General features: G+C 36.2%; 1 protein-coding gene across 3 annotated transcripts in view; it reads left to right on the forward strand.

Annotated features, from left to right (window-relative positions):
* STAG2 (STAG2 cohesin complex component) overlaps window positions 1–27484 on the forward strand; it is a 78068-nt gene that overhangs the window by 23178 nt on the left and 27406 nt on the right. For all 3 annotated transcript variants that reach the window (XM_068412151.1, XM_068412149.1, XM_068412152.1), the window contains exons 2-12: window positions 12734–12878; window positions 14948–15026; window positions 16175–16336; window positions 19134–19230; window positions 20594–20670; window positions 22253–22457; window positions 22931–23082; window positions 25509–25582; window positions 25697–25820; window positions 27017–27115; window positions 27220–27299. In XM_068412151.1, the coding sequence (XP_068268252.1) occupies window positions 12835–12878; window positions 14948–15026; window positions 16175–16336; window positions 19134–19230; window positions 20594–20670; window positions 22253–22457; window positions 22931–23082; window positions 25509–25582; window positions 25697–25820; window positions 27017–27115; window positions 27220–27299 (1193 nt within the window). In that variant the 5' untranslated portion in view covers window positions 12734–12834. The remainder of the gene's footprint in view (window positions 1–12733; window positions 12879–14947; window positions 15027–16174; window positions 16337–19133; window positions 19231–20593; window positions 20671–22252; window positions 22458–22930; window positions 23083–25508; window positions 25583–25696; window positions 25821–27016; window positions 27116–27219; window positions 27300–27484) is intronic.

The raw sequence follows: 27484 nt of genomic DNA on the forward strand, positions 1-27484 counted from the left end.
GCATGCCTGCATAGGAATTTCATTTAAATTTTAGAAAATTTTGAGTGTGAACCTATTTTAAACAAGGTATTACACTTGTAATCCTGAATAGCAGTACAACAGCATGAGAATTCTATACTGCTGATTTATTGTAAGAGTAATTCTAAACATTAAGTGTTTTTTTGAGTAAGCAGAACACAAAGTTGACAGTTTGCATTAGTAATGTAAAGAGATTAATATAACATAGCTTATTGCTAATCTAGGGTTCTTATGAAATCAGTGCCTGGGGCATTAGAATCATGACTTGAAAAAATCTGCTACTTGAGGATACTTAAATATACTAGGTTATTTTTTGTATAAAGGTATTTTAAATGTGCATGAATCCTAAACCAATTACTTACTTTTTAGTCTCTGCCCTTTTCCCATAAGGAATAGCCAGCCCTGTGATAACAAACTATATGTAATTGAATTTTTTTTTTTTTTTTAAGTAGACCTTGGTTTCAGAAGCTGTGAACTTGCTGTAAATGGTAAATGATTTTGCAGAATCTTACCAGGTGAAAAATTTTTTATTTGCCATTAGACGTTGATTTGATGTTAAAATCCTGAGTGGTGATCAAGAGCAATTGGTAAAAATAATTCATGAAAACAAAATCTATTAGCCATAAGTAAGAGCAAAGTCTGTGGAGTTCAACACAGGAGTCATAAATAATTATGTGATTGATGGCTAACTAATTAAGTCGAAGAAACACTACTCTTGAGTAAGTAGCTAGGACAACTGAAGAACTTAATATGGGGAATTCAACTAGATTTAATTTTGTATTTCAGAAATTTAAATATGTGGTTTAGAGAAAGTATATTGACTTATTTCAGCATTACATCATCGTACAACATAAAATGGAGTAGAAAGACCAAAGCAATCTGAAAGAGGTATTGCCTTTGTTAAATAATGCCTCTTCTGTCCAACTGCTGAAAATAGTTGGAATTATTATTTACTGAGAAAAGTCAGAGAAACTACAGTAGGACTGCAAAAGCCCTGTACACTTCAGTGTGGTGTGTTCTCAACAGCTGAGTTACCTGTTTCTGATTTGAGTGTGGGGAGATGGCAGATATGTATTTGGTACAAAACAGAGGAAGAGAAACCTGTGCTGAGAGTAGGAATGCAGTTAATTATGAAACCACAGTTGTTGGGGAAGACGTGGTGACAGATATGGCCCTTGCAATCTGGCAATTCTTGTTTTAATAATTAGAGGTAATTTCAAACTGGTAAATCAAATATGATCATCAGCTGAAAACCACAAGAATATGATACAGTTCAGATAATAAATTAAAAGCTGAAACTATAGTGAGTGACTGAAGCATTTTTCCATGCAATTGTTGGACAACTATAGGTTTTGATAGCTGTGCTCTGGTGACTTCTGCCGTGGCAGCGGCGAGTTTTCCATCCCTCTGTTGGAGGTTACCACTCGTGTAACAAAAGTCAGCAAAATGGGGGCTGTCAGCTCTTTAGTCCTCCCTGTTTGCAGTTCAGAATATTAGCTTTAATTGTCAGTGAGGATGAGCTGTCATTAATAGATCTGACTGTAAACCAGAGCATATGAAATGTGAAAACTTGTCCTCTTTTTTTGTTGTTGTTGTTGTTGTTTGGTTTTTGTTTTTCTTTTTTCTCAATGAAATGCTAATATTTGATCTGGTTAAGTTTCCCCCCCTGGGTAACAGCCTGTTAAGAGTCCTAAGAAACGTTTGTCCAGCAGTAAATTTATCTGAATTTGCCACACATCATCCAGCAGTTTAATACTTGTGATAAATGAAAATATAGCTGCTGTAAACAGTCAACACTGCAATTAAATGTTATTTTACATCTTATATATGCTTACCAACTAACTTTTAGCAGATGAAAATGGTTTGTTGGTATGTCTTGTATTAGAGGAGCTAGTAAACTATGATGAATAAAAGGAGGTTCTTTTTGTGCTTAACATATGGAAAAAACCAATAGCTTGAATTCTTGATTTATGCCCAAGATTGCATTTTTGTCTCAGCTGTAAGGAAGAAAAAGAAAAAAAAACCCAGCATGTAGCATGTGAGACTTGTTTCATCTGCTGGAGGTGAGGGTATTAGTAAGTGGCTGGTACCTCAGAGTCCTGGAAATATGCTGCAGGTTTCATGCGATGCCAAGAGTATGGGGCAATTCTCTGAATGCAGCTGACTGATGCTGTAGGGTACACCCCATTCCAGAATGCCTCTCCTGGAGTGGGGGAAGGGGGAGGAATCATAGCACATGTAGCTTGTTCAAGAGACATCTGGCACTACTGCTTTTTTTTTTTCTTTTTTTTTTCCTTCCTTCTTTTAAAAAGAAAAAGCAGGAAAAAGAGGATGAAAGTAACTACTTCATCTCAACAGCTTCTACTGCGTTGCTGACCTAATAAGTGATAGTTTCAAAAATACTTTCTATGCATTGAACATTGCCCAAGTAAAATATTTACTACAAATTCTGATACTTGCATAATGCGACCAGTAAATTTTCAACAAAACATAAATTTAGCTATAGGCTACAACTGCCTTTTGAAGGAGGAGGGAGCTACTAGATTTACGTGATGAATTTACTCAAGAACAAACATGTAAGTGAATAGGTTCTTGATTTTTTTTTTCTTTTTAGATTAAATGAAGAAACCTAAGGTTTAATTTTGGTTGATTTAACAAGCTGTACGTTTCGTATTTTAGATCTGTGTGGAATGGATGCTCTTGTGTCTCTATGGTGCCTAATGCACAGCATTTGAGAGACTTAGAAAGGAAGATACTTTCAAAAGGACAAGTCTCACTAACCTTTGCTTCAGAATATTTTATACACATCAAGAGTTTATCATTATTTGTCAGCTTACTTAATAAAATGAGTTTGGTCTCTAAAAAAACTGGGTTTGATACTTTTCCTTCATGTTAGCCTTCATAAAACAGGCATAGCATATTGTAGCTCTCCCAGCTGGCATAATTAGTTACCTGCCACAAGTAAGCAATTACAGAGTTGAAAGAACTTATTGATTTGAATAATGCCAATATTTTTGCAGTGTTCTTAGGATGTATACGAGTGGCCATGCTGGTTTCCTCTGGATGTTTAATGAATGTCAATAGCTAACTCTAGGTCTCCATACATGAGGCTTCAGCACCAGTCATCTCTCCCACAAAATTCTTTTAAGAGGGCTCTGTTTTAGGACGAATAACGAAAGAGAAAGAGAGGGTGATTTTTACACTTCGTGATGATAGTATGTATTTTTTTTCATCTGGTAATGAATTCATTAATAGATTATTAGCATTCTGCATTGTGGATATATTCAGTTCTCTAAATTGTGTGTGGGGGAAAGCCATGCACATCACAACTGCTGTTTCATATAAAATTAGTATTCAGTGCTGCAAACCTCCGAACAAACCAATTGGGATTTTAGCCCAAATGTTATGAGGGAGAACAAGAACAAAATGTTGGGTATTAAGAATCTTCTAAGTTATGGCTGAGTATATATGGAGCACAGATGTTCTGAGGTTGGCAGAATTGCGGAGGTAACTTTTTAATGAAAGATAACAAGGTTTTTATCTTTATTTCTTCTATTTTAGAGGTGAAGCCAACTTTTGCATACATGAGTAGTTGCTTGAATTTTATTTTGTAAGGATGGTTATTTAGATTGATTGTTGAAGGAGCCATAATCCACTTATGAAAGGCTTAGGTTTTAGCTGTCATACTGCTTGGTTTGGACGCGGCACAATATTTATTCCTTTTTTTTCTTAAATACTCCTTTTCCTTTCTGGTGGCATAGATTTTCATTTGAGCCAGGGAAGGATGGACAGCTGCTCTTGATTGTTTACACAAACACCAAGGTAATGGCAGCTTTTGGAGCATCACTATTAATAGAGTTTTATACTGCTGTTATGAGACTGATGACAGTAGTCACCCGACTGAGAGGGTGAGAGGAGCCCACCCTGCACTGGGGTGCAGAGCAGCCGCGTTCCTGCAGGTGGCCCATAGGGAATCCGGAGAGCGATGCCCCATCTGCAGTCCAGGCCTGTTACAGAAAGAGCTGGGCTAGTGATGGGGAGGAAAGCAGGATGGAACGGAGCATGAAGCATTCTTACACTCCCCCGCCCTTTTTTTTTTTTTTTTTTTTAAATTATTTTAAAGATCCAGTTAAGACTAATGCGGTTTGACTTGTGCTTATACTCTTTTCTGTTTGTTTCTGTGCGGGACTTAGTCTCTTTAGTTATTGTCTGGAAGGAGTTCAACCATTTTTATGTAGTGTGAAGCTTCAGCTAATAAACTCTGGTGGGTCTCAGCTGACAAAACACGGAACTGAGCTGGTTCTCCTTTTTTCATCTTATCTTAGAAGACTTGGGATCACAGTGCACATGAGTACAGTGGGCTTTTCAAAGGACTGTCCAAAGTGCACTATGACCTGGGCTGATAGGAGCTGACTCTGGGAGAAGTGCTTGAGAGATTTTACTTTCCACTCTTTGGTAGTTTTATTTTATGAGGTTTTCCCTTATTTTAGTCATCTAATGTTGACCGTATCTTATAGTAGCAGCTGATGCTATTGTGGTATGTACTGTGTAGCCCACCGTCCAGAATTTATAATTAAATGCAGTTGTTCTTAGAAAAGCAGAATTTTGGGCACAAAGCCCTGGGTGGCCTGGACTTTTCAAAGAGGAAAATCTATATGGTAGGAGAGGAAGCTGAGGCTCCTATAAAGCGAGGCAACTTGCAGGCTCACATTGATCAGTGGAAGAACAAAAACTAGAACTTGCCAGATGGGTTACCTTGTCGGTTGGAAAACTCTACCTCTGCCGTGTGTGCTGAAGTAGTTCATTGCTGTTGGCTGCACGTTTGAACAATGCTAATTCTGTTTTAGGCTTTTACTGTGTGGCTGGTTACCTGCTTGCTGCGGGTGGCGCGTGTGCATCTTCATCCCTAGCTTTTACAAGAACCAAAATTTTGAGGGGATGTGCAAAGTTTTGAAAAGTCAGCGTGTGAAGGGGCGTATTGATCTATTCTGTAGTTTAGCTTGGACACGTAGGGCATTTAGGTAGCTGGGAGGTGTGCTTGCCTTGTATCATAAATGAACTAGTACTCCTCCTTTGTTTTGTTTAAGTAGGCATATCTGGCTTTTTTTTTTTTTTTTTAAAATCTTGGTTGTCATCTGGCTTGGCTTTTATTCTTCCCAAGAGCCTCATTTTCTACACAGTCAGACTGCAACATCTGGAAGCCATCTCTCTTTTGGCAGGGAAAGATATGACAGACACAATGAGGTGTAACTTCCACTTTTGTTATCTTACCTTTACCTTTTTTAAAAAGACATCAAAAATGAAACCATTTTAAAGATGTATGGGAATTTCAGGTGGGTTTTAGCAAAGCTCAGGAATACTGTTGGGTGGAATAATTAGAGAGTAAGGTAGGTATTTTTTCTTTAATAAGGGTAATAGTTGCATTTATTGTACAGTTGATTAATTTTTCAGTATTTTGTAATGCTTATATCAATTGGCTTAAACCCTCATTTTACTGGATAGTGTAAATTACTAAATAACAATATAAAAACCTCAAGTGATTCAAACCATAACAGTATATTTCTATTTCAAAATAGTATTTAACTTACTGCATTAAAGATACTGATGTTATTAATGGTACTTTAATGAGTAATCCTGTGACTGTGAAGCACTGTAGCAAGCTCTTTTCCTTCCATAATAGTTGTTCCACGTATTTATTTAATAAAAAAATAGCAGACGTCCAAAAAACACTTTTAACGAGAGGGGGACTGTTTGATGGTGAAGTTGAGGTTAGCAGAGTTATTAGGATGATACAGAGGTCCTTGTATGCTATTTACTTTTCAAGTCTCTAAACTTGCTGTAAAGCATAAACTTTAGATTTTTAGCCTGACTTTTTTGTATGCTTTTTAAATCTTTTTCCCACCTTTTTTTTTTTTCCCCAAAAATAAAGCCTGTTTAAGCTTTTGCTTTCACAGCGTTAAACTGTGAAAACAAATTTTGCTTTCGGTTTACTGATGTGTGCATTACCTCTGGGGACCTATGTTTCCATGTGCTTGGCTGTTTCCTGGCTGGTCTCCTTCTCGGGCTCTGGCGGTCACCATCAGCTGGTAATGGGGCTTCTCCGCTGAAGGCTGGTAAGAAGCAAATGATGATGTAGGGATATGCGCAGTCTGCGATATAACAAAAATGTGAAATGTATGTGAAAAAGGAGTAAGGAGAATGCTTTGAGAAGGAGACAGCTAATACTGGGCAGGCGCCTGATGAATTTAGAGGTAGAACATGGTGTCTGCCTGCGACGCGTGGGTCACAGGTTAGGTGCGTACCCACGGGGCTGCCTCTCCCCTTGGCTGTTGTCTGTGGCCCCTCCCAAGGGAAGGGGAGGAATATTAGCAGTAGGTATGCAAGGACTCTGGTTTGCCACTTCTCTTCGATGTACGTGGTCCTGCATCGCAGCAGAGCTCTGCCTCTCCTGGTGATGCACTGCCGTTGGCAAAGCTCCTCGTTGGCTTTGTTGTAAAGAGGTCAAGTTCAGCTGCCTCCAGTACTTCATCTAGGGACTTGTGTGGCTGCAGGAGGAGTTGATTCAGTTGGCTGATCCAATGGAGAGCTAATCATGGGGGGAGGAAAGTTTTATTTTCATAATTTGCTTGGTACTGGTTCATTTGCGTGCTAGAATGGAGCAGAAACTTTCCTGTGTGTTTGGGGAGTGGGAAGGAAGACCACTGCTTTCAGCAGCAGCCCACAGTGTCAGAAAAGCATCTTATGAGATGGCTCTTTCCCACTTTATCGGCAGACTTGTTGCATGAACTAAAGAGCGAATACTATAAAAATTGAATAAAGAGCAGGCCAGGGAATAAAAATGGTAGTGTGATGGCATAATATCAACAGCCACTGTAACATTGCTTTTTCATTTTTTGAAAGATGAAGAGAAAGAGAGATGTGTGGACAGAGGTGGTGCGGAGGGAGTGTAAGAGCTGGAAGTTTAGGAAAAAATAAATTGTGAACAAAGAGTCTGAAAAGATAAGACCTGTATAAATTAGGTCATTTAGATTCTTTGTTGGAGAGTTAACTGTTCAGTGACTTTGGCACCATGAACTGTTATTGTGTACACAGACCATGTCTCTGTTGGTAAGCACGGAAGAATGTAGATTGATGATGTCTAGTTCAGGACTTCTTGTAAAGGAATTACAAGACTCATTTGTTAAACATACAACACAAAAATAACCACACATCTAAAGCTATTAATTGCATTATTGTTCAGTTTAGTCTTGATTATGCTATCATAATATGATCAAAACTGCTGATATGGTTATAACTGAATCGTGTTAAAGCACAGTTGTTACAATACAGAGTGCTACTTGAAGTGTGTTTTCTGTATTTTACTCAAATTACAGAATTGCTTTAAAGCTTATTGGCAGCTGAAATACTAGGTTGTGTAACATTAGAAATCACACACGTAGAAATGACAAACTCTTTCAGGCCTGTAGGGAATGTCATGCAGTTGCTCCAAATCTTGCTTAAAAATCCACTTATGAAGATTGAATGCAAAAGTAATATGAAGCAGCATACTTATTTGGGGGGAAAACAAACAAACAACCAACCAAACCTTATTTTATAAAACAAAAGTTTAGACATATTCTAGTCTCTCAGAAAAAGAGTGAGTGGCGTAACAGCTTTCTCTTCTAAAATAGTTAAGGGAAAATATTGGACATAGTTGTGATCTTTTATTTAAATTTTACCTCACTAGCATTTTAGCTGTTGCTGCTGCATAATTGGTTCTGAAGCATCAGCATCTCTCATTCATGGATAGATAAATAATTCAGGGATGAACTTTAGCCACACACTTCAGCATCGCAATTGTAGAAGTTCTGATTTTCTGAATTAAGAAAGTGAGGTACTGGATTTTACAAGTGATTAACTGAATTACAGGAAAAAATCAATACATCTCTGAACAGCCATCCCACATTTCTAAAATCTTGGTCCTGCCAATGTAGCCATTTTTAAACTTTCCATCTCTGTCCTGCCCAGAAAAATGGTAACTGCTTTACTCCAGATAAAACCTCCAGATAATAGAAGCCAAACAACAACAAGAAGAAAAAGGGGAACCTACCCCAAACCGTAAGCCACCTACCTGAAACACCTGGCTGTGAGCTCACCAAGTAATACTGCATTTACGCAAGTGTATGAAACACAAGCTTCTGGGACAGAGCTTGTGATTCTTTGTATTTTGTGTGTGTGTATATATATGCGTATTCCTTAAACAAAGGCTGCTTGCTGAATTATATTAATGTTTGTTTAGCCTATTTGTGCATGTAGTAGAAATAGTGAGAGCACAGGCAGCACTCAGCAGCGGCTGATTGTATATGTGTTAGTGTGTGAATTGTGCTGGTGAATTCTGTCAACTTTTGCCAGGTCTCGACATCTGGCCAGTATGTCTGAGTTAATCACAGCCATACCTAAATTAATTATTCATGTATTAGGGAAAAATAACGTTTTAAAATTTAAATCTGGTTTTCAGTGAAGACACATTTGAGTTCTTTATAGTGTTTCATGCTTAGCTCTTGGTTTTATCAGTCAAATTATTTTAAATAGAAACTCCTCTTACATTTAGGGTTGGCAACATTATGTATGATTAGTGTTCCTGGGCTACTTCCGTTGTTCCAGTGGTTTTTTAGTTCATTAAGATTTTGTTAGCAAAATTTTAAATGGCAAGGTACAATAAAGGGATACATTATTTCTGCTATTAAAATGTATTTTGAAATTCTTCTGCTTGCTTTTGAAAACTAAATATTGAGACTAGTTGTACTACAGCAGCTGTATGCATTTCTATCTTTGGAAGAGTCATTGAATCAAACGTATATGCATTTATTTCAGAAAAGATGCAGGAATCTTCTGGTGTCTTTATGTAATCTAAATAGAAATCTCAAGGAAATGTGCTACAATATTATTGCAGTTTTAGCAATCTATTATGAAGTTTAGTGCATAGAAATAACTAGGTCAACCTCTGGATGACCTGTCTTTTGGAGTTTCTTCAGTTAGCTTTAGGCTAGAGCTCCACCTTGTGATCTTTCAGCAGGATACATTTTCTTTTTATAGTTAATAATTTAATTATGACTTCACAAAGTTGAGTGACTTCGGAGAGTTTTCACAGACTTGAGAGATTTCAGTCTCTGCTTGGGAAAATTAAAGTTGGAATTCTGTGAATGTGCAAAAAAGAAACTGAAAAGAGCTGCTTTTTATGATGCACTTCAGGTTACATTTAATTTATTAAAATAATCTGCTTATTGGAGCACATTTAATAGATAAGATAGACTTTCACTCTGTTTAGAATGGCATGTGCAAGAATTTCCTTTCCTCTTTTCAGACTGCACTGTGATGAAGTTGGTATATTTAAAAAGTTCTGGTAGGATGCTTATATGGACCGTTTTACTTTCTCGTTGACTTCCCAAACTGGGTGCTTTGAATGAGTCATCAAGTGTGTGCGTGAAGAAGCCATGGCTGGCAGTAGTCTTGAATTTCCAGAAGGCATTTACTGAGATCAAGGATAACGGGCAATGACCAATGCCAGTCTTTGCCCATACCAAAATGAGAACATCAAATAGAATTGGGAAGTGATAAATTCAAAGTAAAGAACATGACTCTCGGTAGTATGGAGTTTGGCTGTGGGAGTTCTTGTGTGGAATACCATCGCTGCTGAATATTGAGTTCAAAAAGTAATTGGAAATATTAATGGAAAAAATATTGATAAGGGATTATAAAATACAGGGACAGCATCTATGGCTGAAAAAATCCCTGAGTTATTTCTGGATGCCGGGAAGGTATTCAGGGAAAACATCGGTGATAAGATCAAAGCAAATGTGTTCTTCCTTGGGCAGCTTCTGTTGGCCACTGCCAGAGAGGGCGTGCAGGGCTGGGCTGACCGTGCTGCTTGAGAATCGAAAGTCCGTGTCATATTCTGGATGTATGTAAATCTTTTAAAACTATCCTTTACTGGGACAAATGCGAGAGGTTTTTTGGTCATTGCTGAAGTTTGAGCTTCATGCTGGAGATCCCTTACAGTCTTACCTCATACATCCTTGCAAGGCATTAATCTGTAGCTACTGTTTTCCATAATACCAGTGTACAGTTGCACTCATGAGGGCCAAGTTTCCTCTTCCTTCAAGAAAAACAATTCTTGAAACATAAATCTTAGTAGCTTAGTGCTTCAGCATTTAGCAAGAACTTGATATTTCTTTCCCATGTTATGAGGTGATTCTGAGCAAACAATGCCATGTTTTCTTTCATGCTTTATTCTTTGTACTAAGATGAATGGTTCTTACAAGAAGTTCAGGTTGGTATAAACTGCAGCCAGCTAGTTTTGTCAAGTGATTTATTTGACTTGCTTGATGTAGAGAATATATACTTTCATCATTTACCCATCCTTTTTCATAGTTTTGTTAGTAATTGTTTTCTTCAAAGTATTTCTGTGATTGTAAGAAACTTTATTGAGAATTTTTGCAAAATTGTATAGGACCATAGATTGCTTTTCATAAAAGGAGCTAAAAATGTGTTAATTCCATGAACAAGTGGTTAACTTGCTTTCTTGTACTTTCAAATTTTATGGAGTAGGTAATTTTAGTATTGTTAATAGGTAGTACTAATGAGCCATAATACAAAATTTGCATGTAAGCATCCTGATTGTCACTTCAGTAGATGTGTTCTCAACATTGAAAAATGTAAACTAGAAAAAGTCAAATTACAACATGTTGATAGACAGGTTGAACTTGAAACTGAGCAGTGTGGTTTTTGAAGTTTGCATCTTTGCTTTGCACTGGAACTGAATCACAAGCGTGCCCCAAAAAGGACTTGTGTGGCTGGATCTCTTTCTTTTTCTTTTTTTTTTTTTTTTTTTTTTCTTCCCTCTGATGACCAAGGCACTGAAGTGTGCTGTGGTATTTTTCCAAGTTCAAGTTGCTGACAGGAAGCACAGCAAATCTTTTAAAAAAAAAAAAAAAGTCCAAAGTGTAGAGCATTTTGATACGTCACCAACTGCACATATAGTTTTACAGCCAGCCTGGATGTTATAATAGCTCCTTGCCACCAAAGAAGGGAGTTTTACTCTTCCCTCCCTTGCTCGTTTCCCATGCATTGGCTCTGGATACCTGCTGTTGAACCAGTTTAACTTGATAATCCAGGGGAGAAAATTCTTGAGGTATATTTTGCCTGTTTTATTGGAGAATTGAATCAGGTGATGCTGAACAGCAGAGCCTACAAAGATAAATGTCTGTGGAGAGGATGTTACCCTGCCCGTGAATGATTGTTTGCTAAAGAGAGTGTATAAATGGAGCAGGAAAGGATGAAATGCACTGGTCGTGTGCAGCAATGGTTTTGAAGCTTTTTATCTTCTACTGTGTTCTGGATGGAACACGCTTTAGTAGTTGCAGACTATCTTGAGATTCACCAGCCTATCTTGAACCTCCTCTATTTTTGCCACTATTTCTTTCCGCTCTGGTGGAATGTGTGAACTGTGAAGAAAGAGAACATAATAAGTTCAGGGTTTATGGTTTCTCTCAGCTCTCTGAATTCTGGAAGCTACAGTGGCCCCTAGCATTCAGAATAAGCACTTGCAGGAGAAGAAATGCATGGCCTCTATCTACATGCTCGATTGAAATGCAGTCTCTGAAGCACAGCTACCAGACATCAAGCAACATGTGCTTAGCATGCCAAAATTGAGTCTTTCCCTCAAGTACCTAATCACACCAGCAAGCTCTAGAGTCAGCAGACTGACTCTGAAGGTTTTTCTCCTTGCAATTGTATCTTTAAAATACCTGAACATTATGCTTTCTTAATTTAATCGTATAAAAGTTAGCCTGGGGCAGACAATTGACATAGAAAACTTCAGCCTGCATGGTTACATCTTGTATTTGAAGTATCCAGTGAGTTTTTTTCCCCTTAAACATAAGAAAATTCGATAAATAACAAAATTTATGAATATGTGGCAATATTATAATCAAATTGAAAAGCAAGTATTTCATAATCTTAGTTTCTTGATAAAATACTGTGCTGTTTCTGATGTTTTTCTTTATAACGTGGACAGTATTATATTCCTTGATATTCTTAGAGTCTTGTCAAATGCTTTAAATATTAAAACTGTTGTAAGCCTAGTTTATCAGCTCTGGAAGGCAGGGAGTTGTGAAACAGCGGGTTATAAGAACTTGTTGTAAGAGCTTATCTTTATGGAAAATGACCTGGAGGTTTACAAATTGGAGATACAAAGCTGATATATGTAGTGTCGTTAAAATGTACATGTACTGTGCTTTAAATTTAACATCAAATCTCGTTTTGATTTGGTTAACCAGAAATATCCTAGTGTTGGTAAGTCTGGGCTCTGCAGTGCATGGTGTTACAGTTCAAACTTAAATCTAGTATAGATTTAGAAATAAAAGCTATTACTTGCAAGGTGTTAATGAAAACCATTCCAGTTTGCTCATCCTATTCAGAAAATGTTTGGTTCCCCCCCCCCCCCCCCCCCCCCCCCCCAAATGTTTCTCTATTGTATTTTACTTTGATGCTTTAACATTTGTGGAGGTACTTTGTAGTAAGATCATGGGAGGAGTCAAAAATATAAAATCTTTAAACAGGAAAACACTTGGTTGGAGACAGAGGGTGGTGTGTGATCTAAATTTTCTATGTTTCAAACTTCTTTACCCCTTCATATGTGGAAAAATTTTCACTTTATTTATTTATTTTATTATAGAAGTTGTCCCCTACAAAGGAAGAAAGAAAAGTAAGCTTGAACTTCAGACTGGTTTTTGAATATCTTTCTAATACAGTGGTGTTCCAGAAGATGATAAAGAAATGATAGCAGCTCCAGAAATACCAACTGATTTTACTCTCCTTCAGTAAGTGTTTTAAGAATTTGTAGTTTCATTTTTAAATGTACTGGATCTTCTTAGTGGTAATACATATGATTGGTTTTCTCTTGGAGACAAAATGAAGGAATAGGGTTCTAGATTTTTTTCCTATTGAGATGTTGATAAAGCATTGTTTGAATTCTTCCTTGAGTATTCAGCAGTAATTAAGATAAGTATTTTAGAAGTGCTTAATTATTTAAAATCAGTGTTTAAACTTTGCTAAGCCATTGTGGCAGACACTCTTTTGTTTATGTGATGTACTTCTCAGGATTTTGTCGTTCAAAATGTTTGAATAAGAAGCTCTTTGATTAGGAATACCAAAAAAAGTTTTCTTCATTAAAGCCTCTTTAGAGAGAGAGGAAGTAGTTGAGGTATTTGCCCATAATAACTGGGGCGAGTTGCCTAATATTTTAAATACCTAATGCCAGATGCTTTAGTTAAAGGCAGTCTTGGCTTCCCTCAGACATCAGTTCCTTGGTGTTTTTGACATCATTTTATTAGCTCTCTAGTCTTCCTGCAATTTTTAAGAAACAGACATTTGTATTTCCAAGATCTAAAATTTGGTATAGAATACATTTTGGACAGAGAAATAAAGTGATTATTTTAAGCAGATCAAAAGAATCCAGTTCCTCACCTTTTAATTGTCAAGAAATTGGCATGAATACATTTCAACAGGCTATTGAAATAGATTGAATTGGTATAACATCTAAAAAGATACAAAGATGTGGTTTTGTATCAATGAGGTTGTTTGTGTGGTTTTTTTTATCTTTTAATGAGAAATAAGGGTAAATTGGAAGATGATTTAATATGAAATACTGGTTTTACAGGTGTTTATAATGTTTGTGGGTTTTTTTTGTTGTGTTTTTTTTGTTTTGTTTTTTTTACTCTGTTGGTACAGTTCATTGCTTAGTGAAATGTTTGGAATTTGTGTTCTGTTCTTTTTCTGTGAAAATAAGAACACCTATGAAGTTTTGAAGAAAAAAATATTTCTCACCTTTTTCTTCCCTCCACCCTAGGTGTGAGACTTTTTCAGTCCAGAAATAGCAAAATACATGTTAAAAGGCAGAAAGCTCCTTTCAGACACTTGCAATAGTGAGAGACCTTAAGTTTCTGTGTTGTTTTAGAATGTTATAAATAAATACATAGGAATGGATCTCCTGTGCCCCCTGGTCATCTTTATGATTGCATTGCTAATTGAATCAGGAAGTGTGTATCAGAAATTTATCATAACAGCTGGAATTCATTGTACTGCATGTATGTGTTAAAACAAGATGTAGTAGCATCATTATATTGTATTCTGCAGGAAAGGTAGAAATAGAGAATGTATAAGCTAAGTATTCTCTATTAATAATTCAGGTGATGTCACACACCACCACCCTCCCATCAATCTTGGCAATAAAGGGTTTGTATAGCGATGCAGCATATTTGAGTGATGTAGGAAATTAAACAAATGAGAAAGTTTGTATATTGTTTAACATCTTTTTACCTTATAAGCCTAAACAGAACTACAGGTTATCTTTTTGATGGAGGAGCCTCACCTGAACTTTTTTTCCCTGTACCTTTCAACATAAGTGCATGCCTCTTTAACTACTTAGTTTCTAACAGCACAAAGAGATCTGCTGAGACACTTTGGTTTTGAGGGAAGCTGATGGTTTCTTTTTTTTCCTATTGTTTTTTTTTCCCCCCTCTCTTTTATTTTGTTTTGTTTAAGTATTTGTGGCAGATATTTATAGTGCTCTTTGCTTTTTGAGATGATGTAATGTTTGTCATGTGCCAAAAGCAAGGTTCCCAATCTGTTGCTATTTTCTACCCACCTTCACATCTTTTAACCTTATTGTATGGCTTTCTTTGCAGGTAAATTGCTTGGAGGTGTCATGGTAGGGTGTGGGCATGAGGATATGCTCTGATCTGTTCCTCAGCAGTAGACTTTAATGAGACTGCTTTTTTCTTCTGCTTGAGTTGACTTACTGGACTGAGAGCATAATGTGACTTTATGTAGTATATTTAAAAATGTTTCTGACTAAATGTGTAAATGGTTTGTCTTTTTATCCTTGCAGGGAGTCTGAAACACACTTCTCTTCTGATACAGACTTTGAGGATATTGAAGGAAAAAACCAAAAACAAGGCAAAGGAAAAGTATGTTTGGTTTATAGGGATGCGGAAACACTTGTACTGTTACGAACTGAAGAGTTCAGTGCTTGCTTTGAAGCTGAATGAGCTAGGAATATTTTCTGAAAATATGAGTGTTCTGTGAGAGTGTTCGTATTTGTGTTTGCATTGAAAGGCTTCATCTTGCGTATTTGCATATTTCCTTAGTGCTGTGAAGACATAAGGGAGGTGGGGGAGAGAAAGATTAGCTTTGATTTGATTAGTCTCTCTGCATGTGTTCCATGCTATACTTAAATTTGGTGCTAGTACAGACTCTTTTGGTTGGTGTCATTAATTCTGGATCTCTTTTCATTTGAAAAGTGAACAGAAACCAATAATTTAATTAAAATGGTTTTTTTTAAATAGGTTGCAGACAGGAGGTTATACTACCAAAGTAGGGAGGTCTAAACCCAATTAATAGCCCTTCTCTGCACTCATCAGGCAGCTCTCCCTCCCCGCCTGGGTGGCTCTTGCCTTCTCACTAGCTTGGCACCCACCGCATGCGGCTCCTTCGCTGCTGGCAGGCTGCTGCGCGCCGGCTGTGCCCACTTCACTGGGCGCTCCATGTACCTGTACCGGTACAGGGCGCCCAGCTATTGAGAAGTGGTGATAGATAGTTTTATAAAACAGATGTTTAATTTTTGTTTACGTTCTTTTTTTTTCTTCTTTCTTTCTGTAAATCATACTTGATTTGGGGAATCAAATACAAAGATGCCTGTCTGCTCTTCCTCACTCCCACTTGCCAACATGTGCTCAAATTAAAAAACAAAAGGTTAATGAATTGCAGAGGGGTGTTGTGATGTGTTAAGGGAATTGCCATAGCTGTTTTAAATAAAATCTGTATAATCTATTTTACAATTTAAACACGAGAAAAATCGTGATGTCATACAGTATCACTAATCACATTTTTAGTTGCTAGAAGATTTTAAATGAGGGAAGGAGGAAATGGAACCTGTAGAATTCTCATTGGTCTTTATATCAGTCAGGATCAGCTATTATTCTCAACTTTGGATTTTAAATCTGCTTCCTGAAAACAAAAGGCCTTGTATATAGTTGTCATGGTATAAATAGTAATTTGGGGTTTTTTTAATTACTACATAATGCCCAGTTAAAGCTTCTTGTACGTGTGATTGCAGACCTGTAAAAAAGGAAAAAAAGGACCAGTAGAGAAGGGGAAAAGTGGAAACGGAGGAGGGAAACCTGGTGGTCCGAATCGGATGAATGGACATCACCAACAGAATGGTGTGGAAAACATGATGCTGTTTGAGGTAGTTAAAATGGGCAAGAGTGCCATGCAGGTAAGACTTGGGATATCTCTATGACTTCTGTACAATTTAAATATAACTATTTTCCTGTACATATGATTTAATAAAATGAAGCTTAAAGTAAATTTTTTTTTTCAATTTAAGGTTTTTAGTTCCAGTTTAAGATTTTTTTTTAAAAAAAAGTGGTTTTGCATTGTTAAGGTTTGAATTTGAATGAACTGATTTTTCATTTCTAAATGTCAGGCATGAATAATCACATATATAATGAAGAAATTCAAACTGTGATTCGAAGTGAATTTTCAGTATCCTGAATGAAGGTTATTTTAGATTTCATGACTTTGAAGTCCTTTTTGTGTGGTTGTAACTAAATACAAATGTAGTTTATGCCTATAGTTGTCATAGAATTTAACAAGAAATCTGTAGTTTGTAACGCTCCCAGAGCTTAGATTATCTGAAAGCAAATAATTGCGTCTCTTCTTCCACCCAAAGTAGAATCACTAGCTACAGCTTAAGGGCTACTCTTTGAATTTGCCCTAAGTTGACTTGGCTAATGTATATTGCAACACTCTAGTTGGGTGGAATTTGGGTCAGGAAATTGTAACCTGTTAGAAGTTTCCGCATTAGGCACTGTCTCCACTGCATTTATTAATAGGACTGAAGTCAGTCTATTAAGAAATTTAGCACTTTTTTTTTTTTTTTTAAATTCAGTTAAATCAGTAAAGCATTTGCTTGACTGTGTGAATCTTCCAGTGGAGAGAGAGTTAAAGTGTAAGCCGGTCAGCCATGAAGCCTTCCTGCTGACTCACTCATGTGACTCCTCAGCAGCCTGGAAGAAAGACTATCTTTGGGATTGAAAATCTAGAGTTTACAGCTTCCCTGATACAGATGCAGGAAGCTGGGTCTATATGGAGTTCTCTCAAGATTTACAGGCTCCTGCATTAGAGCTGGGATCCTTGAAGCCTGAATTCCTTGGCAGAAATTGGGTTCAGACTTTTTAAAAAGATCAGGCTACTTTGATGTAGTTGCACAGAGAAATTCTGATACTTCTGTCATTTGTTTTATTCTGCCGTATTTCAGAGTGAGTGGAAAAACTATTACTTTTCGTACTGTTGCTGTGTGCGCTACATTTTCAGCTGATTATCAACGGTTGTATCTTCATGACCTTTTAACTGTTAAAAATTATATACAGTCAAAAGCTTTTGCTTTCCAAGAGCAAATGGACCTTTGCCAGGGCTGATTACTCTGTTGAATTGGGGAATTGATACTTGGGTAATAGAGTGAATATTAGTAAATATTTTTTGTCAAAATGAAGGAAGAAAAAAATTCTCAAAGTATTTCTGAAGTCCACTTAGCACTCAGCGTAAAAAGTTTTCTCTGTGGCCCTTAGTGCTTGCTTACCTGAAAAGATTTTGATAATAGTTTTTATTTTATTTTATTTTAAATTCTGTTCCATACCCTCTTCTGAGTTAGTGTCTGTTCTCTGGCAAAAAGAGATGGTTCATCCGCTGAGACAAAATGTTTTGAGAAACTACTGTTTTGCTGGAGGTTCTTTAAAATAAATAAATTCTGAAAACAGGGCTGCCTAACTGAACTATTTGTCCTTTTCCTAGCGTTATCCTGTTCTTGCACAGTGACCTTCTTTATAAGCCTAATTTAAGATGTTTCACAGATTATTTCCCCCCTCCTCACAGATCAGTCAAATCAGTACTAGTTTGTAGGTTCTGCTCCTACTGGGAAGACTATGACAGTTTCACTTTGAGTTTTTCATTCTTTTTATCTTGCTGGTGAAAGTTGTGCATCATACTATAAACAATCTTAACTTCAGGGAAAAGGGATTTAGCCATATGTCTGTTCAGAAATTTTTCTGCCTGGCAATATGTTTTCTTTGTCCTCACAGCATTATTGCCTGTGAGAGCAAGCACTGAGAACTGTACAGATAGGAAGCATTGGAGATGCTGCGTAGTCCAGTTGTCTTTTGGAAGTTCTGAACTATTCCATCATCTCTCTTTATTTAGGATGACTATAGATTTTTACAGCAGGGCATCAACATATTAAAAAACTCAAAACTGAGAGCTTGATACTAAAGTGAGTCTCCAGTGCCTGTGTTAATAAATTAATTGTATGATGTATGTTTTTGACTTCTGCAGTAGACAGTTTGTACTGTACACATGGATGTTTTAAACATAATTGCATGTAAATTCTGTTTTCTCAAAACTATTATCACAGGTTTCCTAATAATTTGCTTCCTGTTAAGGTTTTTTTTTTTAGTAAAATGCTCTTGTTCCTATTTGGTTTGGTGAATACAGAGTAATTAATGTCCACACAGTGTTAGGGCAGTGCTGTTGATCCTATTATGGATGTATGTGCGTGGAGCACAGTTCATCAAAGTGGCAACATTTTTGAAGAGTATAGGGAGTTGTAGCTGTTGGAACTGAAGACCTGAATAGTACCTTTTGAGAAGCATCACTAGTGTGGGGGACAGGGAACCAAAAATAACAAAAACCCCACCCTGCTTCTGTAAAATATACCAATTATTTTTGCATTCTTCCTCAAAAAAAGTTGCTGTAGGACTATATGGTATTCCTGTGCTTTATGTTTAGGTGTCAGTTTTGTACTTGTATATGTTTATAGAATGAAACGAGTTCTTTTCTTCAAAACTGATATTATGACTGTAAAGATCATTCAGACATTTTGTTCTGTATTAATCAAAAAACCACAGAGTTAAAGTTATTTTTGGAAGGAACAAGAATCACTTACTGGAAAGCAGTTAAATAACACTGTTTTCAATTTATGGAAACTAAAAAGTGCCTTTATAATTGTTTCTTTTCAGTCTGTAGTGGATGACTGGATAGAGTCATACAAACATGACAGAGATATAGCACTTCTTGATCTCATTAACTTCTTTATTCAGTGTTCAGGCTGCAAAGGTAAGATACTGAAATGTTTACTCATCCATTTAAGTAATATTATTATATGATTCTCATTCTTTGCTTTTGTACTACATATGCTGTAGGACTGCTCCATGCCTGTGGCTAGTTTACATTATTAGGTTCTTGTAGTCAAGGTGTAGTGTTCCTGAAGGTAGGAGCAGGAGGTTTAGAAATATTAAACTATATTTAAAAATGTAGATTAAACCTTTTGTATTCATACCAGAGAGAATGCAGTACTGATACTTAACACTTCATCTTCCTCTGCCCCTGCTATTATTTCAGAAAACCATCTCTTTCTTTTAACATTGATAGTTTAGCTTATTCAGTCTTGGAATTCTAGTTTGTATTTATCTATTTCTTATCATTGAGTGTTTTAAGATTGTTTCATAGCCTTTGTAGAGATGCTTGATATAAAAGATATTACGGGACAGCTTCATGGTAACCTGTCTACAGTAAGATTGTATTTCCATATTTTATTTTCTTCTTTATTTTCTGATTTTCTTTCCTCATTTCCATGTCCTCCATTCTTTTTCCCCTCACCTCCTTTTGAAGAGAAGAAGGTAACTTACCCTGCAGTGTCGCTGTGCTTGATAGAGTAGGACTGGATATAATTTGTTCCGCTCAAGCGTTTGTTCTGCTCATCTCTCTCCTGATAAACTTCTAACACGCATAAATCTCCAGAAAGCTACCATCATTCCTCAGAGGTTGTCCATGCCATCAAGAGCAGTGACCTTTTGATTATGGTTACCAGATAAAACTACAGAGTCTTTTAATGCTTTCTGAGATGATCCTTGTCATGAATTTTGCAGTATAGTTTCAGTAAACTTTAGGACATCTATTTGGTTTTTTATATCGCCATTTACACTCTGACAATTTGAGGCTAAGGCAAATAGAAATTGCGTGAAATCACTGTGTTTATTACAGTACAGAAGGTAATAAGTAGCAGTAGAACTGTTGAAAATTGTCTCATACCATTTAGAATCTTGAGTCCTGAAAGGTCACTTCAGATTAGTTCAGTCTCTCGTCTGATGAGGTCTGGCACAAGTATCTTTGGCTTCTGAATACGAGTGAATGAGTAAATTGTAGATGTGTGTGTACACGCACACAAACACACTTTTGAAAAAGAAGAATAATAAAACCCATATATACATATATATATATGTGTAAAAGAAAGAGTATTGGTGCCAAGTGCTTGTTATACATGGATGCTAAAATAAAAAAATGGGTAACTTTTTAAAAATATATGTATAGTCTGTAGGTTAGCTGAAAATGGATCATTTTTACATTGTAGGAGGAGGCATGTCATCTGCCATCTACCTCTCGTATTAAAAGTGCTAATAATCTAATATCTACATTGTAGGAGTTGTTACAGCAGAGATGTTCCGACATATGCAGAATTCTGAAATAATCCGAAAAATGACTGAAGAATTTGATGAGGTAATTTAATGAAGGCTGACAATGTATTGATACTAATTTTTTATTTTGCCTGTCCTAACCTTACTGGATCAGGTTGCTACAGGTTTCTTTCAAGGGTAAGGTCAGCTGCAAAAATGACACATTTCTATGAATGGAAATCTTGAACACCTTTATTTCACTGAGCTTGTAAGACTAGGAAGTAAAGCTCTGCATGTATATAACTTGTTTTATTAATGATTTAAGAAATCAATAGCGACTTTCAGTTTTTGAATAGTGGGACCTCCTACTACTGTGGGGATGTGTAGGATGCCTCCCCATTCCTGCTATGTATGTAAGGCCTTTAAGTCTTTAACTTTTAAAATGGTTGCTAAATTTATTTCTATACATTCATTAATCAACAAATCATGGGGATTTGAATTTGATTATTCGCCAGTTGAAGACTAATGCTTTGTCTTTCATGGGGATTATAATTTGTTTTTCCCTTTAAATTGTCACTTAACTTTCTGTTCTACTGAGTGTTGGGGTAAATGAGATGTGTTGTTTTTTTGGGTGTTGGTGTTTTTTTTCTGTGAGTTTATTTTTTAGTGGAATTCCTTTCACTCTATGTTCCAAAGAACATAAAGGTAGCTTTAAAACCTTCTCCCAAAATTTGTCTAATTCCCCCCTCCCCCAATTAAAATCCAAGAATCATCAGTAACTTTAACAGATGGGGAAATGTACTAAGTTTTTGTTTAAAAGGATTTTAGTATTCCTTAGAACTATCTCAATGCATAAATAGATTTCATTACTGTAAGGCAATATTGTATGAAATTTATAAAGCTTCAGCTGGGACTGTTTGTTCAGGTTTTTTTATCACTATGTTATGCTCACTCTTTCTTGTAACAGAATTCTAACGAACAACTGTGAGATTTCTAATCCCTTTTCGTGGATACTTTCTTCATTTTCAACCTGTAATGTTGCTTAGCCTCTTAAAGAAGCTGATCACAGAAGCACTGATACAAACGAATGTCAGGTTTTTTTTTCTCTGTCATTTTACCATTATTTGTAAAGGTTCCCAGATCAGGAGAGGAACACACATTTGTTATATTCAAGGTGTTAAATTAAGTCATTTTATGACTTCAGGAATTTTCAGTCTGATATGTAAGCACCTCCCTGTAAACCTTGTTATGGTCCTGAACTGAGTGTTCCTAAACATGTCAACTAACTGTTGATGTGATGGTTCTTTTGTTCTAGCATAACCTGAAGCAGATTTGTAAGGAGTATGAATGTTTGTGTTCGTTTTTGGTTTGTGGTTTTTTTTTTGTTGTTGTTGTTTTTTTTTTTTAAGGAGTAGGACAGAAAGAAGAAATTAGTAGTTATTTCAGTATATCTGGTTATGTGCGGTTTTTATAGTAGGACTTGTAGAATGATGACTACATGTAACAAGCCCAAGCTGCAACATAGATGCGTGTTTGTGGAATTGCGTTCTTCTGATGTATCATTTTTATGGCAACGGAGATTTTGGCTTTAAAGTTGTACCCATCTCTTTTTAATCTTTTTTTTAATAAAATAACTTTTAAGACATTTGAAAGAGTTTCCTGTTTCCCTTTTTGTATTTTAATAGGATAGTGGAGATTATCCGCTAACTATGGCTGGTCCCCAGTGGAAGAAGTTCAAATCCAGTTTTTGTGAGTTCATTGGAGTACTCGTCCGACAATGTCAATATAGCATCATATATGATGAATATATGATGGATACTGTCATTTCACTGCTTACGGGGCTGTCAGACTCACAAGTCAGAGCATTTCGGCACACTAGCACACTGGCAGGTCAGTGAATGATATTTATCTGTGCGATACGGTGGAGTTGGTTGTCTAAGACATTTCCTTGTGAAGAAAGAAACTTGTATGTCTGAGGTTGAATGATTTGGTAATACCTGTCTACTAACTGATTCTAATGATGGAATCCATCTAATATTTCCTGGGCTGTGTTTGTAAACTTGCATTCCACCTTCATTTTTGGGGGGAAGCATATCCTGTATCTCAATTCAACAATAATGCTTATAGTATTAAAAAATTGACAGAAAGAAAAGAACAAAATGTCAGTGTTTTACCTATTGTGTTGATAAGTAATGATGCTTAGTAAGACACCATTAAAGTTTACATTTCAAGAAATTTATAGTGAATATATTTTCATAAATACAGAAGGGGTTGACAGGAGGAGGTGTCGAGATTTTTGTTTATCATTTTTCTTAGACCAGGTAACCTTTTAAATAATCCTAACTTTTTTCACTTTTTTGTAGCCATGAAGCTGATGACTGCTTTAGTGAATGTGGCATTAAATCTTAGTATTAACATGGACAATACACAACGGCAGTATGAAGCAGAACGAAATAAAATAATTGGGAAACGAGCTAATGATAGGCTGGAACTCTTACTACAGAAAAGAAAGGAGGTTAGTGCAACTGTCTGTAGCTGGTGTGCACAGGATGAGTGGTGATAAATGACAAGTAATGATTAATCTTGTTCTGTAATTATTTTTTTTTTTTTTAAGGTAGTTATTAGTCCCCCTGTTTCATCTTTAAGTTGTTCATGTTTAGTGTTTGAAAAAATTAATTACTTTGAAAGGTGCTTCTTACCATCTGGTTTTCTGTAAAAAGAGATAAATGTAGACTCTTAAAAAACTTTCAGATAGTGCTGTCTTAGTAAAGTTAGCAAGAGAGACTGCAGTCAGTAATAGTTATTTTTTTGTTGTATTTCTTGAGTAGTTTCCTAAACGGAGCTCAAATATATAACAGAAACTACCATACATTGACAGTTTTTGGCTTCTAGAGAAGAACGCCATGATCTTGGGGCAAAATACTGGTTTTATATGTCAATACTGATCTCAGCAGAAAGTGTGTTTAAAGGTTTTATATAAGGTTTTTTCTTCTACAGAAAACACTATCAAAATTGAAAATGCAATCTACTTCTGTTTTCTTTCTTTTTGTATAAAAGGGACTTGCTGATTCATTGCTGACAATGCTGTCTTGTTGAAAGCCCTAATTCGTTCAGGTTTAAGTTATTTTTTGGGGAACTGGTGTTTTGTGTTGGTGGGGGTTTTTTTTGTTTGTTTTAGACATTAGAAATAACCTTCTTACGTTCAAAGGAATCATGTGACCTTTGCTCTTCAACTTTTGTGCTGTTACCTTTTAACATTTTTACTTTCTTGACAATTCAGATGAACCAACCACTTTGTCTTCTGTTCATCTCACAAATATCTTGCAGTTTGAGACTGATCCCTTAAACACCCGTTAATTGTAGTTGCGCTAGATGTGTGTCCAGGACCAGTCCTATTATAAGTAAGACACAGATACACAGAAAAGGCAATGATTTGAGAATCAAGACTTCTCCCAATCTCAATTGCTCTTATATACAGCAGCTTTTAGGATTTCTTACCACCTTTTCCAGTTTCGGTTTTGAATTTCTGTTTTTCTTATAGTAAATGGAAGTAAGCTTCGAAGTTAACGTTCAATTGTTTGTTTGATTTCAGGTTTTGGTTCATTTATAACTCAGACTTATCCAGTGCTAACATTTGCTTTATTCATTGATTTTTTTTGCGTGTCTTTTGTTTGAATCTTTTGAATTTTTTTTCACTCTTCCTACTTCAGAGGCTACTGTGGGCAAATGTTAGATTTAGGCCCAGAACATGTTAAATATTTTGCGTTGTTAGTCCTTTTTTTCCTGCTGCTTAGTCTTTTTCTTCTTGCTGTATTTCCTTATAGTTTTTCCTTTCTTCCATAAGTTCCTAAATCCTGTGGTGCTATGGAAATTGTTCGTTCTTGCTGTTTTTCTAAACTTCTGTAGGAGAGGTCCTTTACCTTTTGTATCCATTCCCCTGCGTGTGCACCCGCCCATCTGGGTAACATCTCTGGTGGTTTCTTTGTGGGGTTTTTAGGGTGGTTTGCAGGGAGGGTGGTGGTGCGGGCTGGTTTTTGTGGGTTTTGTTTTTCAATCAGATCCACCAAAATGTCAACTTCCTCAGTCCTTGACTGTTCTCGTTAACATTGTCTCAATTTGTCCTACCTTTATAGTTCAGGCTACACAAAGAATATGCTTGTCTGCTGACAGTAGTTATTTTCAAATCTTTTAACTGACTTTCTTGCACCTTCAAAGCAAATACAATTTTCTGTGTTTTAAAACACTGCATGTATCACCTTTCAGCTCATTTGCGTGTCTTGCTCTGGTGTTGTTACTCAGAGACTGGATTTGTCTCCTCCATTATTTTTCAGCTCCATATTCTTAAATTATTTTTTTTTCTGCAATACCTTCCTCAAATTTCTGCTTTTTTTTTCTCTCTAATTAAGTAATAGATGAAGAGGAAAGATATTCAAAACAGAGTATACACTGCTCATATAGCCATTTGCAAAATTCTTCATCTGTGTCTTTTCTTTTTAGATTACAAATTCTTTAGCATACAGAAAAAACTTGTAATGCAGTTCACATGATTTGGGTATTGTGCTAATAATACATGTCCATAAAAACATAGTAAGTGTATTAAAAATTGGACTGAACATTGGGCTTAAAAAGTTGCTAGAGAATTAAATCAAGTTTTCTTACAAATAACTTCAGAAGGAGCTTGCAGAAACCCAAGATGTCCTTGTTGGAGTTGAAGAACAGTTTTCCAGTGGTCAGAATTATTAAAATTTATATGCTGTGGTAGATACAACTCCTTAAATAATAGCATATTGTACTGTGAAACAGATTTGTGAGTCTTTCAGGAAGGGATTTAATGGCCACACTTGCAAATGTTAACTTAATTTAGTTTGCCTAGCATCAGCACCATCTGATCTGACTGTGAAAGTGCTGCTCACTGTTTATGTACTCTGTTCATTCTTTCAGCTTCAGGAAAATCAGGATGAAATAGAAAACATGATGAATGCAATATTTAAAGGTGTTTTTGTGCATAGATACCGGTAAGTTTCTCTTAGTAAGTAATTTGTAGCTTCATTAATACATTTCGGAAGCTGGTGACAAGTTATTTCTAATCATTCATCTGTTTGATCCTGTTGCCCCACTTCTCTCCACAGAGATGCAATTGCTGAAATAAGAGCTATCTGTATTGAAGAGATTGGAATATGGATGAAGATGTACAGTGACGCCTTTCTCAATGACAGCTACTTAAAATATGTAGGGTGGACTATGCATGATAAGGTAAGCTGCACTGAGGGAAAGGAACAGAATCATGAAGTATAGCTCCACATTTTCGGTTGTTGATCTTGTAAGACTAGGTTCTGATCTCTTAACTATTTTAATCAGTCACTGCTTTTCTTATCACTCAGAAGCACTGGCTTTTCAACATAGATATAAAATAGACTTGCGTCTTTTGAATGGTTTTAGAGAGTTTATATAGATTTTTAAAGAACTGTTGTTTGTAAGGAAGTGGCTTTTTTCTGTTTGTTTATTGCTGATACAGACTTCTACTTTGTAATAGGTAACTGTTTAAAATTAATGCATTTCACATGGAATATTCCAGTCATACTGCCGAACAGTTTCTCTGTTTTGCCAAGTTAAGAAACTTCTTAGCATTCTCAGCCAGCTGTAAGAAGCATGGGAAAAGTCCCCTTTTGTGCTGATGAGTTCCTCAAGCTGTTACTTACCAGCTACCAGCTAGAGATTAATTCTCTGCTTGGAGTGGTCAACAGATAAGAGTTTACAAATACTTCTTGATTCATTGTTGAGTTCAGCACATTGTCTCAGTTCATGCATTGGAGTCTTCAAGCTATTGAATTGGAAGTGTAACAAATGAGGGATGCTCACTCATGCTGTGCTGTTCCTGGGTTCGGTATCAAAAACCAATAACCTTTGGCAGTGGGGTGATAAGCAACTGCATGCAGTCAAGTTGTCCTAGGCTTCTGAAAAGTATTTCTGTATCTGTACCTTAAAATGTGTTCTCTGCTAAAGTAAATCTTGTAGTTCAGGGGGAGTATTTCTCTCTGTATCTACTTGGTAATTCTCATCTAACAAGAGATGGTTATTAATGATATAGATCTTGCCAGTTTTGATTTAAGTGAAAGGAAACACATAGAATTCTACTTAGAAATACCTTGAGCATTTAGAGTACATCTTTAAAGAATGAAATAAGTGTATTTTGTCTTACAGAGACACTAACTGCAGTAAGACATTTGGTTTTTTTTTTGTTTGGTTATTTCCCCCCCCCCCTCATTGGATTGTTACAAACAAGGACACACTCTTTATGTCTTTAACATGATTATTGATAGTATACCTTGACAACGCAATCTTTGTCTTTGAATTAATTCAGACTTCAAAAGAGACTTGTCTTACATGATTTGAAGAACACATCTGTATCCTATACTTGACTTTTAATCTAGTTCTTAATTTTATTTTAGCAAGGGGAAGTAAGACTCAAATGCCTAACTGCTTTGCAAGGGCTTTACTATAATAAAGAGCTTAATTCCAAATTGGAACTCTTCACCAGTCGGTTCAAGGTTAGTGTAACTTCATATTTTTAAGTACATGTGATTTTTTTTTTTTTTTTTAAAGTTGTATTACACTTCTTTCCTTTTGAAAATACTTTCTTTTGTGTTCTTAGGATAGAATTGTGTCTATGACTCTGGACAAAGAATATGATGTTGCAGTCCAAGCAATAAAATTACTCACTCTTGTTTTACAGTAAGTACATGTATATCTCCTTATCTGACCTACAACAAATATTAAAACTTAAAAGTACTTCTCATACATGTGGGTGAGGACAGCAGCTTGACAGAATTCAGATAATCCAAAGCCTAGAGAAATGTCTACGCATCTTACACTCGAAGAAATTGCAATTTTGAAAGTAATCTGGCTAGAACAGTGCT

Source organism: Nyctibius grandis, chromosome 13, assembly GCF_013368605.1.
Source record: "Nyctibius grandis isolate bNycGra1 chromosome 13, bNycGra1.pri, whole genome shotgun sequence".
NCBI classification, from domain to species: Eukaryota; Metazoa; Chordata; class Aves; order Nyctibiiformes; family Nyctibiidae; genus Nyctibius; species Nyctibius grandis.